The 17,655-nt window shown below is 39.0% G+C and overlaps 1 protein-coding gene and 1 long non-coding RNA gene across 2 annotated transcripts in view; one reads left to right on the top strand and one right to left on the bottom strand.

The window, feature by feature from the left end:
• Positions 1–3,118: 3,118 nt before the first annotated feature.
• On the bottom strand, positions 3,119–9,097 carry LOC114920655 (uncharacterized). The gene is made up of 3 exons (XR_003808961.2): positions 8,985–9,097; positions 8,794–8,886; positions 3,119–4,579 (listed from the first exon to the last, which is right to left on the bottom strand). It is a non-coding gene; the product is annotated as an uncharacterized lncRNA (long non-coding RNA).
• The window catches only part of nr5a2 (nuclear receptor subfamily 5, group A, member 2), a 64,891-nt gene continuing 56,061 nt past the window's right edge, over positions 8,826–17,655 (top strand). The window contains exons 1-3 of the mRNA XM_020641566.3: positions 8,826–9,750; positions 12,727–12,845; positions 16,209–16,350. Coding sequence (XP_020497222.2) covers positions 9,669–9,750; positions 12,727–12,845; positions 16,209–16,350 — 343 coding nt within the window. The 5' untranslated portion in view covers positions 8,826–9,668. The remainder of the gene's footprint in view (positions 9,751–12,726; positions 12,846–16,208; positions 16,351–17,655) is intronic.

Below are 17,655 nucleotides of genomic sequence, written 5' to 3'. Positions count from 1 at the left end.
AGCAGCTCTCTCTACCTCTTCACCTGCCTCACTTTATGGATCTCTGTGCTGCAATTAGCCTTTATTAGCTGTTCTTTGTATTACACAGCACAATAGCTGCTTAAATTGAATACCAACACATTGATTAGAGTTGTTAGCCTTGCAAACAGCAGTAGGAGAGCAGTAGGTTATACATTTTCACATCACAACAACAGTAAGGGATGATTAGGTGCAATATGGTGGCATTCCACCACATTCTTATTCTTGTTCTTATGAAGTTAAAAAGGCCTTCAAACATTCTCTCTGATTACTCAGTTTATATGCACAAAAAGGGGTTCAGAAATGAATCAGTTAAATCATATTCATAGCCTCAGAATATGAATTGTGTATTTTGGTAGGAATTTGAAAAGACAGTCTGACTCTGAGCCTGATAAACATTTGCCTTGATTCAATATATCTTGCATGATATGTAGCGTTACATTAATTCCACTGTTTCAATGTGTCAAAATAATGAAATCTTAAATGTACATGTTAAGGCTGCTACCTTGGTGTTTAGGTCAAATCAGTGATTTTCTTTTAAGTCTGATTAATTTAACAGAGAACACCCTCAAAAAGCAACACGAAAACAACACTAAGTTCCTCTTACAGTGGCTTTTGTTTAGATGCAGAATTGCTAACACAACATGGTTCATTCTTATGCATAAAATGTAAATGTGAATGTACTGTTGATGACATCCTAATGTTTCGCATTTTGGCAGCGGTGAAGATGTGTGTGTGTCTTAGTTGGCCCTTTAGCTGTTCTGTGTCATTAGCGTTGTAGTGGATGGTGTGGTAGGTTTGTTGAAAGGGACAGGGGTTGGATAAAGGGAGAGGAGAATGGTCCATTGGGCGCAGATCTGTGTATGTGTGTGTGTGTAGTTGTGTACATGTGTGTATTGGTGGCAAAGGGTCAACTAGAGGGGATACGATGTGTCTGTCACAAGTGACCGCTTCGCGACCACAAACAAGAGTTGAACAGCCACTTCGTTCTGTCACTGTGTGTGTGTGTGTGTGTGTGTGTGTGTGTGTGTGTGTTACAAGCAGAGAGAGTAAGAGCAGTCCATCCTCACACACACTTTTCTACTCTCCAGACTGTTACACCCAACCTCACACTGACCCCAGGGTCACTGTGTGTGTGTGTGTGTGTGTGTGTGTGTGTGTGTGTGTGTGTTTTTTGTTTGTCTCAGACAGAAGAATAAAGTAGTTAACAGGCAACATTGTCAACCAGGACTCGTTCATATTAACAGGATGTGAATTGAGAAGAGATTGTATAGAATCAGGTGTGTGTGTGTGTGTGTGTGTGTGTGTGTGTGTGTGTGTTTGCTTGTTTGCTTGTGTAAGTGCACCTCTGTCATGGATGACTGCACACTCACCTGGCAGCTGAAACAGTCCCAATGACAAGATTTTGTCCTTCAAATCAAAAGGTTTTTTCAGGATTTTTTTTTACGATGGGATTATTGAAAAATAAAGTTATTCATTCTGTACCCGTTGGTCAAATACCATCACACGGTGTGATGGTTGTTGTGCTCTGTGATTTCCCCCCCCCAACTTGTGTTGGCGGTATACCACACCTAACATGACTGTGAAGAATGACCAGAATAACTATTTGTAGAGCACTTAAATCCTCTTTTTCACATAAAAGCACATCCAGCTAGGTACTGCTGCAATAGCGTTTTTTTTTTTTTTTTTGCACATATTTTCTCAGCTCCTATTTACGGCTAATTCAGGAAGTTAAAGAAAGAAAGTTTTGGACTCTGAAATGAAAAAGACTATGAAACATATACTGTATATTTATATTTGCAACAACACGTTTATCTGTGACAGCCCCATAGCATGGACCAACAACTTACTGTACATCCTTTCACATGTCCTAGGAGAACAATGAGCTGAAATTCCTTCTGCAGCTGTTTTTAAGGATCTGACTCACATATGGGAACCTCCACCTTGGATCAGCTATCCCTGGAATTTCACCTGAACATGCTAATGCTAGCTGCTGTAAACAATCATCAACCGGTAAGAAAGTAAAAAGGGCTGGTAAGGTTTTTAGAGTAACTAATCAATGCACACATGACAAAAACACAGGCTGCCTCTTACACAAACACACACAAACAAACACACACAAAATAGGGAGTAAATAAATAATGTATTTCAGTCGTATACTGTATTGTTTTGTTTATGTTGTGACCTGAACACTTGACAATGTTGGCATGTACTATTGTTTCTCTTGTTAGCTTTTATGAAGCAATGACTGTTACATGACCTGTTAATGGATCTAGCAGTCACATTTTGTCTGTGTGTGTATGTGTGTTTGAGAGAGAGAGAGAGAGAGAGAGAGAGAGCGACAGAGGGGGTAAAAATGTCAAGCAAGACAGAGAGTATAAGTGTGTACATTCTTTTTGTGTGTGTTTGATCATGCTCATTTGTGTATGTTGGTTCTGCATTCAAAGTATCATCACAATTCTAAAGAAAACACTCAATGAATGATGCTCTTCTTTTATAGAAAGGGCACAACTCTTAATGGACTGTACTGTCTGGTATTTGTATTGTAACTAAGTGCTTTCAAAACCTTTCATTTGCAGTCCTTCAAAAAGAAGGTGATTCTTTAAACACATTGGTGGAAAGTAAAGGGTCAGAGCAATCTGACAGTCAGAAAGAACCAAGCAGCAGGCAGGTTAACTATTTGTCTGTACCTGCAAGACTGTGTGTGTGTGTGTGTGTGTGTGTGTGTGTGTGTGTGTGTGTGTGTGTGTGTGTGTGAGAGAGAGAGAGAGAGAGAGAGAGAGAGAGAGAGAGAGAGAGAGAGAAAGAGCAGATGAGCGAGGGAATGGAGAAATATTTTGGTCGTGTGACTTACACTTATTGCAGCATATATTCTTGTACATTCTCAGGCATTACTTCCATTGTTGGTTGAATTGTATGTGTGCTAACCTTAAGTATATCTTTTTGTCACTTCTTATCTCACATTCTCGCTCTTTTCTTAATCTAACAGCCTGTAAATATTTCCATTTGTTCATTCTTCATTCTTTATTTTCGTAAACACAAAAAGAAAGACTTGACATTTTTTTATGCTATTTGGCAAAAAAAAAAAGGTCCCTGGAACTCAAGGATGAACTGACATGAATCTGGTGGTGACATGTAATTGTCAAGGTCCCTGTTAAATTAAAAAAAAAAAGATTTTGGCCATAATTCAAAAATGTCTTAGAATGTTTGAGTTTCACACATAAGTCTCATTGGAAAAAATTATTGAGTGATCACGTTAATGACCAAAAACTTCTCTGTGACATCACAATGTACTGAAAAAAACACTTTTTTTGACCTTTTCAGACCTTAGCCAATCATCAAGTCTTCTACCACATGTTAATCTTCAAGTGCCACCACTATGTGTTTGGGTATGAGGCATGAGAATGAGGCGAAAATTAGGTCATGCCAAGCTGACAAATCGAATCTCTGCATTTGTCATACGAGATCTATTTATTGAATTTATGTTTTTTTATATAGGCAAAAGTATTCGGCATGTATGCATTTGTACATGTGTACATTGGGTAGCGATGAGACTTGAACAACAACAGTCGTTATGAAAAACTAAGTTAAAAAAAGAAAATGCTTTTGATCATGGGTCGAATCCAGTTAAGCTTTGACAGCAGATATTTGAATGAATTCCTCTCTGTCAAATGGTACAACCTTGGACAAAGTTATCTGAAAATTGGGTTCATGTTGTTTTTGTACTCTTCTCATAAAAACTCAAATGAAAAGAATCTTCATGGGGGAGGTAGAGTAATTTTGTGTCCTAAGCATTTTTTCTGTCCCCTGTCTGTTCCCCTCTTTTATGCTCTTCCTTACATTCTATACTATACTTCCATCCTCTTCTCCTCTCCCCTTCCTCTGTCAGAAACATTAAGATGGTTACCCTCTGTCCCCTCCCGCTCTCTGATAACATCCTTTCTCTTTTTCTTCATAGTCCCTTTTTACATCCCTCGCTCCAATTTGATTGACATTTCATCAGACACATGGAAGTACCAAGCCTTGACCTGTTATGTAGCCCCTAGAATTTTTATTAACCTCACATCTCATGCCTACAAAAAAAAGGCAACTCTATTTACCTATGTTACTGCTGCTGTGTGTTGAATAGAAATAAATAATTCAGGTTACATTTTTATAATTTGAATATCAATCATATAACTGTTTTTTTTTTTTTATGGGTGCAAAGGGAAAACTAGTGAGCATGTCTATATCCAGCTCAACACTTTATTATTTTCTCAACCTGGAAATAACCAAACCCCACAGACAATAACATAGCCCTCCGACTTAAGGCTGTCGGCAGCAAACTTGCGTCACTTAAATGTCTTTACCCAAACAAGCATGCAGACACACACACACACACATACGCACACACTGTCTTTTTCAGTCAAAGGGGTCACATTTAGTTTGATCCCTTGTGAGGTTTATCTCCGAAGCTCAAATGTCAACACTTGTTGTTGACAGAGTCAGTTTCCTCCAATGATTCAGTGACTGCCCACATCCTCAGACATGGAGACGAGCAGGTAACAGCACAACAGGTGACCTGGGGCACAATGGAAAGTTAGAGTGATAGGCGATAAACTAAAGTTATGCCCTCAAATGTGTTTTGTTCTTTTATTTTGACCATCTGTTTAAATGAAAGAAACACTTCAAAATCACAAATTGTATTTCACAACGTTGATTAATACAGAGCCAGTTAATACAAAGCCAGCACAAACAGTATGGGGCTTTAGTGCATCAAAATAAAGTGATCACGGAGAACATCTAAACTTTTGAATCACTTCATTCTAAATCTTAGTGCAAAATAATTGGGTAACATGCAAAGACATAAAACAGAGAAGATGATGAACATGGAGAGGATGGTTGAAGACCAAAGCAACAGCAAAAGTGTACATAGCTTAAAGGCGTGGTTGGTCATTTTCAAAAACCAGCATGATTTTTAAAGTAGCATTCCCTCAGTGCTCCTTCTGCACCCACCCACCCCCTCCCCTCTGTGCTCCCTCACTTACATGCACAAGCGCCATTGGTACAGAAGCGGACCTCAGCTCATGCTTTGAGGGCGCGGTCACACTGGCCATCCGTAGCGTGCCCAAGCACGCTTCAATCCTAAAGTTCAGTTCTTTAGCACACTTCGGAGAGGTGTGCTTTAGCGCGGTAAACTTCATGCAAGAGCACGCAGGTACACAATGCTGTCATCCTTCATTATGGAGAAATCCAGAGTTTCATGGCTGTATCTGACTAAAATGACTCAATATAAGCCACAAAGTAGCTGTAATGTTCTCTGTGTTATTCTCTGATGTGCGGCCGCGAACTCGGCCGCAAACTCAGCCTGCATCTATTTTTTTTTTATGACTGTGTCTGATAAAAATGGCTTAAATTAAGCCGCAAAGTCACTAGTCACCACATATACTTTAAAATTTAGAATTATTAGGAATGGACAAGCCAAATGTTTTCCTCAGCAGTCGGAGGAGAACAAAACAGAGCTAAAAGATGGGACAACATTGGGTGTCCATTCATTTTGTTTCCAGATAAATTACTTTAAATAAATCATTCTTAGTGCGGGATGTATTTCTCAACACATTTGTGTAGTACTAATGATATTTGTATCTGATTCTTACAGTTAAAACTAGACAGCAACATAACTTTTTTTCTTTAATCTTTTTAAAAGTTTGTTTACAATAGTCACACCATGTTTGTGTCACACCTCCACCTTCTTTGTTTTGTTGTGGAAGTTGTCGCTCTGTACGCTGGGTGCTGCACTATTGTTGGACCAGAAGACTGTTTACATTTTGCTTTCAATACAGAAAACAGAGGTGTCTGTGTAAATGTGTGTGTGTGTGTGTGTGTGTGTGTGTGTGTGTGTGTGTGTGTGTGTGTGTGTGTGTGTGTGTGTGCGTGTGCGTGTGTGTGTGTGTGTGTGTGTGTGTGTGCATGCCTGTGTGTCCGGTGGGTGGGAGTGGATAGGTGATTTCCTGGTTGTGAATAGCAAGTGTGCGATGATTATGATTTAATGATGTTGTGTGTGTTACAATTTCAAGGCTATTGTTATTTGATTACAACAGATGACATGCATGCAGACATACACTCATTCATGAACACGAATATGCACCCACACAAACACACACACACACACACACGGTCACACTTGCATGCAAAAAAATCCACTTGTCTCCATCGGGTTCCCACATGGTCATATACACACAGCTAACTTGACTCACACACACCAACACACCAACACACAGACACACACACACACACACACACACACACACACACACACACACACACAGAAGGAGAGAGAGAGAGAAAAATAATGCATATAAGTTCCTCACTTATTAAAATAGTTTTTCACCTTTTAATCAAACTACCAACAATGTTGTTTATGAAAGTATCGGAAGTGTGTGTGTTTTGATGTGTGTATGAGTGTCAATCAGATAAATCCAAACCTGGAAGTGAAACGTGGCAAAAGGATTAGTCCAAAGTTTGAGTCATGTTGTCGGCATGAGTCCGCCTCTTCTGATGTGACTTTTACCACCTGAAACTGTAAACTGTTTCCATGTCAGTAAAGTTGAACTTTAGTGACTCTCATTCCCTATCTCTCTCTCCTCTCTTCTCTGTGCTTTTTAATTCAGTTAGAATCATTTTATTTTGGTATGTTTCTTTGTCATTTTGTCTTTAAACCTGTTGACCTGTCTTATTTTCCCTCTGTGTCCAATGTGGCTTTTCATCACAGCTCCCACAATGCCCCCCTCCCTCTCTTATAGAGGTTAATCATTCCAGCAGCACTATCTTGCCAGAGATGGTCTTATCAGTCTCTGTGTCATTTTATAACCTAACCTGCAACCCCCTCCCCTCTTCTGCCCCTACTTGTCCTCTCCCCCTGACTCCGCCCCCCTGCCTGCAAGCAACCAAGCTTAAACCAATCAGAGCCCAGCATTAAGAGAGTCCAGCTGATTGGTGGAAACTCTTGCTCCATGCCAACACTGTGGCTGATGTGCTGCTCACAAAATGATGATACTGTAAAATGAATCTATATCTGTTTGTACAAAATGCATCAAATGTATCTGTCTGAAAGTTACAGACATATATATATTCCATCACACTTATTTGACTCTTTTAATGAAGAAAACAAAGATTTGTGATGTATGCATGAAGGAAAATATTGCATAATGAAAGGGGATACTTACAGGAAGGACACATTTAAGGAACAGTTTTGAAAACTGCAGGGCTCCAGGGTAATTTTTTTGTGGGGGGTTGATGATGGGAAAACTATGCAAAAGTAGTTATTTTCACAGAGGACCTGGTTAGTGCAGGTGAGTCTGTTGTGTGTGCCTATACTGCCTTTCATATGAACAAGCTGCTGATGACGTCACTGCACCACAAAATTAAGTGACGATGTCTTGTTGTAAGTGTTTCCTCTGTAATAAAAACTTTTAAAATGCATTTTTTTTTAAATTAAAATATCTTAAATAAAAACTATATTGCATACAAGGATATTTTCAGAGGAGTGTTTGTATGACTATGACATTTACAATCTCATAAGTGGCATACTTTCACTGAGTTTCAAAAGCTCCTTCATGTACTGGGTACAAGTTAAGTCTATGTGTAATAAATCCAACTGTGCTGTTAAAATATTTTGGTTTTACTTACTTACTTTTTTTCGAGTAATAGTCCTGCTTAACAATGAAGGGTCAGAGGAGGATTTGATGGGTCATATCAGGTGAGAAGCCCGCACATTGCAAACTCTTAGAAAGTAATAAAATAAACACATTTAGTTATTTTTTTATTTTTTTATGTACTAGTAAATTAAAGAAACACAAAAACAGAGGATGCACAACAGTGTGATGAATTAGATTCTTTTTTTTTAAGGACACTTTTTTTTGTATTATTCCAGGCGTGCATCTCAGTGTTATGCCCCCCTACAAATTCATTATTTATCATTTTTATGTACATTTTTAAATTTAAACTATGTGATTCTCTGCTGGTTGTGAATGGCTCGTTTTTTAAACTACTGTTGCACGCATGTTTGTGTGTGTGACGCGCGCCCCCTGCGACCCTTCAAGTGTGTTTCGCGGTCTTGGCCAGTGACTCTTATGTCTCACTGACCCACAGCGACGATATGATAAACTATGTGTCCAAACATGTGTATAGGTGTGTGTGAGTGTGTGTTGTAGCGCGTGATATAGATCTATATGGGGACTACACGCATAATTATGCTTTCACTTTGTGTGTAAAATAGCCCAAGTCTGACGTCAGATCTCTAATTGATCCCTGCTCAGCCAATTACTGATAATATTTCAGAAGCAAAGGTATAATTTATTGCGTAAGGGGCTGAGTTGGTCCGAAAATAAAGGCCAATTCGAAGCCTCAGGCCGGAGCTGCTCACGTTTCCATTAAATTGAACAAACGAAACCGAAAGACACTGATGCAACAGTGGCCTTTGACTTTCTTCATTTACATGGCTCGAATGTACGATGTCTCTTCAGGTGTATTATAAAAATATGAAAGAAAGAAAGAAATAAATAAATCTTACATTGTATTTGATCACATCTTGACTTTTTCATGCTCAAGGGAATTGTTGCTAGATCACGAGTGATGAAATCACATCTTAAATTGATAATTCTGGACATTAAAATAATCCATTTAAATGTATGTAGAAGAGTTTCTTCTAAAAAAAAAAAAAAAAAAATGTAATAGAAGTGTGTGTTTGCGCATGAGTGTATGTCTATGTGCTGCAACACGCTCCAATCTACATACCTCGCGTGCTGCCTTTGCGCACAGTGCGCTCGTGGAGAGTCTGCTCTCACACCCAGTTGCATCACCTCGCTTGATTTCCTTGTTCTCGCTCCGCTTATAAAAAAAAAATCCATCATTAACGGGATTAAACAGCTGAGATTTTGGAGATAGGGAAGTGTAGAGTTTGAGGCAATATTTGCCGGTCTCTTCACCTGATTGGACCGGGGAGAGATGATGTCAGACGACCGCATGCGCCCCGGATTGGAGAGAGCGGAGTAAACAAAGCCGCGAGGAGAAGGAGGAGGAGAGGTCTCCACATCTCCACACAGTCCGACCGACACATCGAATCTGACTTTACGCATAGGAGAGGGCGGCCCCGTCGGCACGTACTCGTCTGCTTAAGGCTGAAAGTAACACTGACAGTCCACCTTTAATGGGTCACGCGTTCAAAAAGACTGTTGGAAAAGCTAAAGGGAAATTTACCACTGTCTTTTAATCCAGACGCTGTACAATCTTCTCGTTAAAGTGAAGAGCGATTGTCTAACTCTGCGCGTAACTCTGCGAAAAGTTTGGAAGGAACCATTCGTCCGTTTTCTGCGCGATTAATCCGGTCCGTTAGCTATTGAATTTATGCGAAATTCAGTGAAGTTAACTCAAAAAGACACACACCGGCTATGCTACCCGTTCGTTTGGAGACAGCCTTAACCAGGCTGCATATTCAGAGCTTGGTCCGGTAATTGGAAATCAAACAGAGAGAAGGACAGAATAAATAAGCAATTAAGACCTAAACACACTGTCGGGACGTTTAGAGTTGTGCTTGTGGGAACGTCTGCCTGTCCCGCTCAGGTGTCCCACCGAGCGGTGCGGAGTCTCCAGCTCAGGCCGGCAGCGCTGACATGCTGCCCAAAGCCGAGACTGAATCCCTGGGACTCTCTCGATCGTATGGAGAACAAGGGCACATGCCAAGGAACATGCAAGGTAAGAGCTGTAGCTAATTTCCATCACTTACAACCTAAAACAGATTCATGGTGGGGGGGTCCACTCAGTAGTTGTACGGAGCGTTACAGGATTCAATACGACCTCTCTGTGCGCACCTGAATGTCACCAAAACTTTTGAGCTCACTTGCATACAAAGTCTTTTTTGAAGACACTGCAGGCCAGTGACTGCTGAGTGTTTGTGGGCTTTTATTGGATGATCGGCACGTTCAATTAAAAGACATGTGAAGGTCATCATAGATTTATGCAATCATGATTAGAGAATGTGTTTCTATTATAGTCATTTATTCTCTAGGCCTACATGAAATAAATATATGAAAGTATGGTGTTGGTAAAGCACTTTCCTTACTCTTTGCCGGTGATCAAACAATAATTGTCCAGCTGTCACTCGCGGGAGCTTGTGGAGCCTTGTGCGTTAAGATTAAGGAGATCTGTGCAATCATTTATGTCTAAGATTGGTTAGAAATATGTCTTTATAAAGAGCAATTGAGTCAAAAAAAAAAAAAAAACTTCAGATCATGATTTAGGAAATTTCATCTGATTGACATCGAGTCATTAAACGTTTGTCAAAGAAGCAATATAATTCCGCTTGGATTTTTTAATTATTGTTTTACAAGAAAAAATCCTCATTATGTAGCTAAATAATCCAAACATAATATGGTATGCTTTTCAGATTGCTGTTGATAATTTATTAAAATCTTAGCTCAGAACAGGAATGCACATTAAAAGTAAGGCTCCAGTACTTTTTGGAAAGGGTACGAAGTACTGTTTGTAATGCTCATCCAGGTTAACTTATTTTATTACAGTTTTATTTTATATAAACGCTTGTTCTGTTGTTCTTGTAATGCACGTATAATGTTAAATAATTAGAGAAAAACAGATTTTTATATATTTTTTAAAAATTTTGTGACAATAAAGAGTTTAAAAAATGTTTAGTTTGAAATTAGGGGAAAAAAGAATTGGGCATACTTGCGGCAAACATTCAAATATTTGTCTCTTGGTGTGTTTCATGAAAGTGCTCCTGAAACGCCGTCTATTTAAAGATGGACTGACTCGTCTGCCCTCATTCCCCTGCTGGCATTTCCCAGCGATATACACGGACAATCAATTAGCCCGCTCGTGGTTTATGAGCCGCTGATAACATACTATACTCACAAGACAAGGAGTGGCTGCTTAGAGAGCTCCTACTTTTTTACGCAGGGATAAAAAAAAAAGGTAGCTCAACCTCAAAGGTGATTTTTTTTTTTTTTAAATCATCAGCGTTCCTCACACATTTTGTTTTCTTTTTTTTTTCTTTTTTGGGAGATGGCATGAGCCAGCAGTTGACCTGTGTGTGTCTGCACCTTGTAAAGCAATGTAACCTGCACACTCTGAATGCACATAGCTCCGTTTTGCAGGAGGGTTCTATTCAACCATTTCTTTTCATCTAAAAAAAATAAATACATTAAAATGCGTATAGTACAGAGTCTTGTGACGAAATGGTTTCTTAATATGTCAGTTCCACCCGTGGTTAACAAAATGATACAAAGAACAACAGTATAGAGATTGTACAATGTTAAAGGAGTAATCAGGGTCATTTCATGCAAAAAATTATGTAGCCTATGTTCTTTCGCTAGGACTATTTCCGAAAAGGAAGCTGCTACTTTCACTATTTACCAAGGCCTCATTCACTGACGTGATCATGTCGATTTCAATTGTTTAAATTTGTTGAAATTTGTGAAAATCTGGGTCTGACGTGCGTCATGAGAACAGGCCGTACAAATCCAATCATTAAATCACATTCAAGCAGAAAACATTGCACTAGGGGAAAAAAAAAAAAGGCAGCTCGGTGGAACTTGTTGCTTCAGCTGGAATACGCAGCGCGGCTCCCAGCAGGGCGACGCGTTAACAAACCAGAAATCATGTCTAATTAAACGGTCTGATGTGTGAGCAGATGAGTGGCTTCAGAAGTAGGGCAGCAACTTGTGTGTGAGGGCCTTCTGATGGCAAGATATTTCCACTTTTACAGCCACATGCACTGAGATTTCCCTGTTTGATCTTGGTTGTTCTTTTATGATTAGTACCATAAATGCTCTTGTAACTGTTGTAAATGTCAGCCTGACTGTTTGCTTTGCGCTGTCACACACACTCGTATCAAGACAAGTATGTCCAATGCACAGGGCGAAGGGGTGCAAACAACAGAGGGCAATAATATTTGAGCTGTTTTAAGTTAAGGGAATTGGAAAAAAAAAAAACCATGACAATCTTACGAAAATCCACGTTTGTTAAGAAAGGCTATATTTCCATGCAGTAATTGATTTTAAATGTTTTTTTTTACCGGAATCTGCTTTACAAACATAATTTCAAAATAGGCATATCATCGAGTTCTAAAATGGACTATTTGTTCCAGCGTATGCAGAAAATCACTTAAAATGTTGCGTTTACATAGTAACACACAAATAAAATAAAACAAATAAACTGGTCTGCAGCTTACATGTTTTTGCATGCTTTTTTTTATTTTTTTTCGCCTGCAGAGATAAGGGCTTCTCTCTGTGTCTTCATTTGTCTGTGGGCGGTAACATTTTCTCCTCCAATCCTTAACTCTAATATCTCTTCATTTCCCCCAGCGAATTCATGACTTATGCATGCATATTTATGAGGCCCACTTTCATGCGCTTTCTTCCCTTATTTTAAATACATTTTGTCTCCTGTCTGCAGCGAATGTAGAAGAGAAGACGGCAACAAGGAGAAATAAATGGTCGCGTCCTTTCAACTCAGTCCAAAATCGACTTTGAATCGTCTCCACCTCCTCAAACTAAACCTCAGTCAAAGTCAGTCATAACTTAGTACAAAATCTCACTCAGTTACGTCGCGCGAGGGGTTCCGCGTGGTTCACATTCATGGATGAAAGCGGGCTTTTGGAAAAAGAGATTTCTAAGCGCTGAAAAAAAAAGACTCCTCTCTGTGTCCCATCTGCAGCTCCCCATTTCAAAATGATGGACTACTCATATGACGAAGACTTGGACGAGATGTGTCCCGTGTGCGGAGACAAGGTTTCAGGCTATCACTACGGACTGCTGACCTGCGAGAGCTGCAAGGTAAGCGTCCTGGAAAATAGGAGTGTCTGTTTTGTGCCCATTATGATTGCCCCATCTGTGTTGTTATCTGAAATAATTGCTAAACATTTCATCTTGTGGCGATGAGGTCCTAATTATTAGTAGTTGCCTAATTAGTGCTTTTATTTTGAAGTTCCTACAGGGCATCCAAGGCGGTCATATCAGATGTGAAGGCTAAATATTTATTGTTTTGTCATCACCTGTGTGTATACAGTGTATTTATAAGCAAAGCAGGACTAAGTTAATATGCCCACTTTTTTAAATAAATGTAAAAATATTTCTGTAAATATTGCAGAAACAGCCACATTTTCATGATGCAATTTACACTACATACAATCAACAATAGTACGGCTCAAGTGTTTCTCTACATCATCTTTAATTTAATGCATCAGCCTCTCTTCCTCTATAGAGATGCATTTTTTGTAGCTCCGTTTTTGCAGGCTGTGTATTTAGCCGGCATTCTTGTCCAGACTGATGTGCAACATGTGGAACGACACTGTAAAGATTTATTTTCCTTGTCATCAAAGTTTCAGGCAAATCGGAGGTGAAGAGGCCGAGGGTCAAATATTGTTGTGACAGTTGATCTAACAAAGTTTTCCTGTGAGTGTCAGAGGGATCTAAAGTGGAAAGCGTGCAAATTGTTTTTGTGATTTTTTGCCAGCACCAAACACATGAGGTGTGGAAGCAAAGTGCATAATAATAGTGTCTGTGTGTGCACACGCCTGAATCCTCTTCTTTGGAAGTCATCACATGTTCATAAAGAGAACGGCAGCATTGTGTTTCAGCCATGTTAATAATGAAGACACGGCAAAGCAAACAGTTTCTGCCATTAGTGTGAGCTCTATCATCAACCTGTTTGTTCCTTTGTGCGTCTTTCCACTGCTCTCACTGCTGAGTTAATAGGCAGAACTGGAAGTTTTTTTTTGTTCGCCCAGTAAAGCTGTCAGCACAAAATTAAGCTAAGACAAATGTCTTTTGTGTTAACACTATTCAGTGTAAAAATTGCAGCTTGCAGTATTGATGCCGCAGTGCACATTTCTTGCCTATGTGGTCATTATTCAAAGCAGATGTTATAGATTTGATCCCATATTATTGACCTTGAGATGCAAAGCACTTGCTTGAAGGGAGACGTCAGTGGCATCTCTGCTGTTTTCTGCTTCAGCACAGAGCTGCAACCACAAACACACTTCCCAGTTTAACAGAGACTCTCTGATGTGTTTTGTGTGTGTGCATGCAGGAAGTAGATGAAGAGCTCTTTTATGAAGCGCTGCATATCCTTGTTGAAACATGAATAATATTGATTGATCACCTGGAGCTCATCATTGATTATCTCTAAAATGCATGCAATCTATTCAGTGAAAGTAGGATTGTCAGGGCGGAACTGATATATCAGTTTGTCGACGTTACAGGCTGATATTAGCATTAAATATCCGTTATCAGACAGGCAGAGTCATTTGTATCCACTGTAATGGCCACAGCTGTGCAAAAACCGAAGTCGTATTCTATTCTGAGTTTTCTATTCAAATGAAAAAAAAGGCAATTTAGTCTTGTTTTTTTTGTAGCTACCAGGGCAAGATTAATATTTTCAAAATCTGAGACATATTTTTTTAGCTGTGGTTGGGTTTGCAAGTTTCTGGGCTTAGAAACACATACATTAACACACACACACACACACACACACACACACACACACACACACACACACACACAAAAAGACGTGTACACACACACAGACACACACAGGAAATTCACGTAAGCAAAGATTCTTTATCCCTCAGATAGTCTCACCTCCTTTGCGTACATGCTCTATATTTACACACACACACAACCCTTTCCTCATCAACGCAGTGTTAGTTCATGGAAAGCGCCACATCGCATAAAGTAAACATGGTGCCAGATCATACCTGTTGGAATAACAACAACAAGCTGGAACGGGCTTCATGGTTCCTATTACACACGGACAGCCTGAGAGACGGAGCACAAACACACTTAAAAGATCAGAAACTTGTCGTTCTACTATACTGACTTTGATCAGAGGAATACTGCACAGTATACACATTCAATATATATATGACATGTAGAAGTTAAAGGGAAATTAATATGAGCAAAGCTCGGTGAAATATTGGAACCGCTGGCCAGCAGTGACATGCAGCAAATCTGAATCCTGTTGCTACTTTTCTCCTGAGAGGTTTTGGTATGGAACATTTAACCCTGCTTTTATGAATTGCTTAAAATTGTCTTCATAGCACATCATTTTAGATTAGTATTCATATTTTAGATAATATGTTGATATTTGACACTTTACAGTATGAATGATGAACTTTTTAGTTTTTATCGTATCAGAAAAAGACAAACATTTCTGGGTTTAACACAGAAAATAAACAAAGCTTTGACCTTTGATTGCTTGAAGTAAATGCTTTTCTGTGAATGTTGCCCACTTAATCTCCAGACATGATATTGTGTGGTCTTTAAGGCACACTAGAACCGAGTTCGGTGCAGATATTTATAGCACAAGCTGTGCACTAAATGCAAAATTAGAGAGAGAGTTCCTTCTGAAGCATAGATTTTTTAACACTGAGAAGTCGATAATCAAAAACAGAGTGTGGTGGATTTTTTGGACATAAAAGGCAATGCAGATTGTCAATTAAATTTGGGTTTGGTGAGATATTGACAGCACGTTCTTTTTAATTCTTTTTTTTTTAAAGAGCAGGTTTAAGGATTCTCCTCCTAGGTTATGGATCTAGAATACGTTAAAACCATCTTCCCCCTGGTTTGATTTTCCCTGCTGCTGCTTATCATTAATTCCACGTTGCAGGTATGAATCTCTATAATCCCGGAACTGTGAATTATGGATATAATTTATTGGATCTTTTGGGCTCCTGTGCTCATATTTTTCAATAATTAAGCGGGGAGCTGAAAAGATGCTTTCCTCGTAAAATCCAGAGTCTTTAAGGGGACTGAAAACATCGAGAAAAGTATTTTTGACAGAAAAAAATAGATTTTAAATCTTCATCATTAAGTGAAAAGACGAAGCATATATGGGGAGAAGTTTAATGTACTACTTCTGGTGTAAATAATACGTTTATGAATGATATTCTCAGTCAATGAGTTATACAAATTTGAAAAAAACATTTTTTTAAAGACTGCAATTAGTTTCATTTGTCAAAGGTGTGTATTCATGCCTTGCTTTATATTTTTTTTTGTGTGTGTGGATGTGGGTGTGGGTGTGTGTGCGTGTATCCATTAAGCCTGTCCCCCTCCATCCACCTGGGAGTTTGAATGGGCCAATTACCATGGCAATGCAGGGGTCAAGCCGGTTGACGTCTTAATTGCTTCTCTCCATAGGGCTTCTTCAAGCGCACCGTCCAGAACAACAAGCGCTACACTTGTATCGAGAACCAGAGCTGCCAGATTGACAAAACCCAGAGGAAGCGCTGCCCTTACTGTCGCTTCCAGAAGTGCCTCACCGTCGGCATGAAGCTAGAAGGTACGGCTATACATCCTTTTTTTTTTTTTTTACTGTTTAGGTGTTTGGCTTATGGCTGTCCCTTTTGCATCTATTTTTTTTAAATGTGTTTGCGTATCACACTAAGTTATGATGAGATGTAATAGAGGTGTTCAACAGAGGATGGTCAAAAGTGTGTGGCTGGCAAAGTTTGGGAATCTTCAAATTATAACAGGGCACTTTCTTTTGCAAAAAAAGGAGAAAGGCTCTTCATGTTAAAACAGTTAATCATACAGAGTTACTGTGATTTCAGACAGGACAGATGGCTGTTACTAGTTATGAATGCAGGACTGTCCAGTAAGCGGTGGTGGATTTAGTAATCAGACCTTTTACTTTTGTAAAGCAATTTTAAAACTTTTTTTTTTTTTTTTTTTAAACTCCATCACAAGTGGAAGTCCTGTAATGAAAATATCATGTCATAGAAAAACATTGACATAAAATGTTCTTTGTATGTTATATACTCTCATACATAAATCTTTTGGTTATTATTACTGATGAACTCATGTGTTAGATACATTTGACATTTGTAGGTGCTTTTGTGTAGCTGACTTAAACTCTTTGTATGCTGGGTGGAAGTAACTTCTGTTGTAACTAAAGCTGTTAAATAACATGTTGGAGAAAAGCATTACATTTGTATTAGTCCTAACTGTGGAAGAGCAATAGGATAAGGCAGATAAAAAATGCAAATACTAAAAAAAGATGCAAGGAGTACAATATTTAAGTAGATTAGTTAGTTACATCCCACCTTAGCTACTAAAAAGGAGGCGTCCTGGCCTACAAACCATGATTTTAATTTTTTTGTTTTTATCAGGGAAAGTATTGATCTTGTTCGAGTGCACATTCGGTTCTGTTTTTCTTTCTGTACTATTTCATGAATAGTTGACCACAGATTTAGTCTATTCTGGAGTTCAATATTAAATACAGCTTGCGAAAATGTGATCTAGAATTTGCTGTAAACATCTGTATAAGTTGAGAAGCAGACCTAGGCGGTGTTATTTCATTCTGCGAGCTGCATCATTTATTTTTCAAGATGATCATGTCTGTGCGCAATTACTGACGGTCAGGGAGGGGAAAAAATACGACACGCATCAGCTAAAACTGGAGGTTGACTGCTTCTGGACTTCAGCAGAGAGGTTTCTTCCAGAGTTTTAGTGAAAAATCAGAGCTTGTCTTATCCATTTGTTTAAATGTGAATATGGTTAATCATAGCACTTGAACTTTTTGGAGACGTGGAGTGAAAATAATACTTCCAAGTTCCATTCAGATTTAAAAAGTGTAATTCTAAAC

The sequence above is a fragment of the Labrus bergylta genome, chromosome 6 (assembly GCF_963930695.1).
Source record: "Labrus bergylta chromosome 6, fLabBer1.1, whole genome shotgun sequence".
In the NCBI taxonomy this organism is placed as follows: Eukaryota; Metazoa; Chordata; class Actinopteri; order Labriformes; family Labridae; genus Labrus; species Labrus bergylta.
The sequence above is the reverse complement of the archived record's forward strand: the minus strand, read 5'-3'. Positions and strand labels throughout refer to the sequence as shown.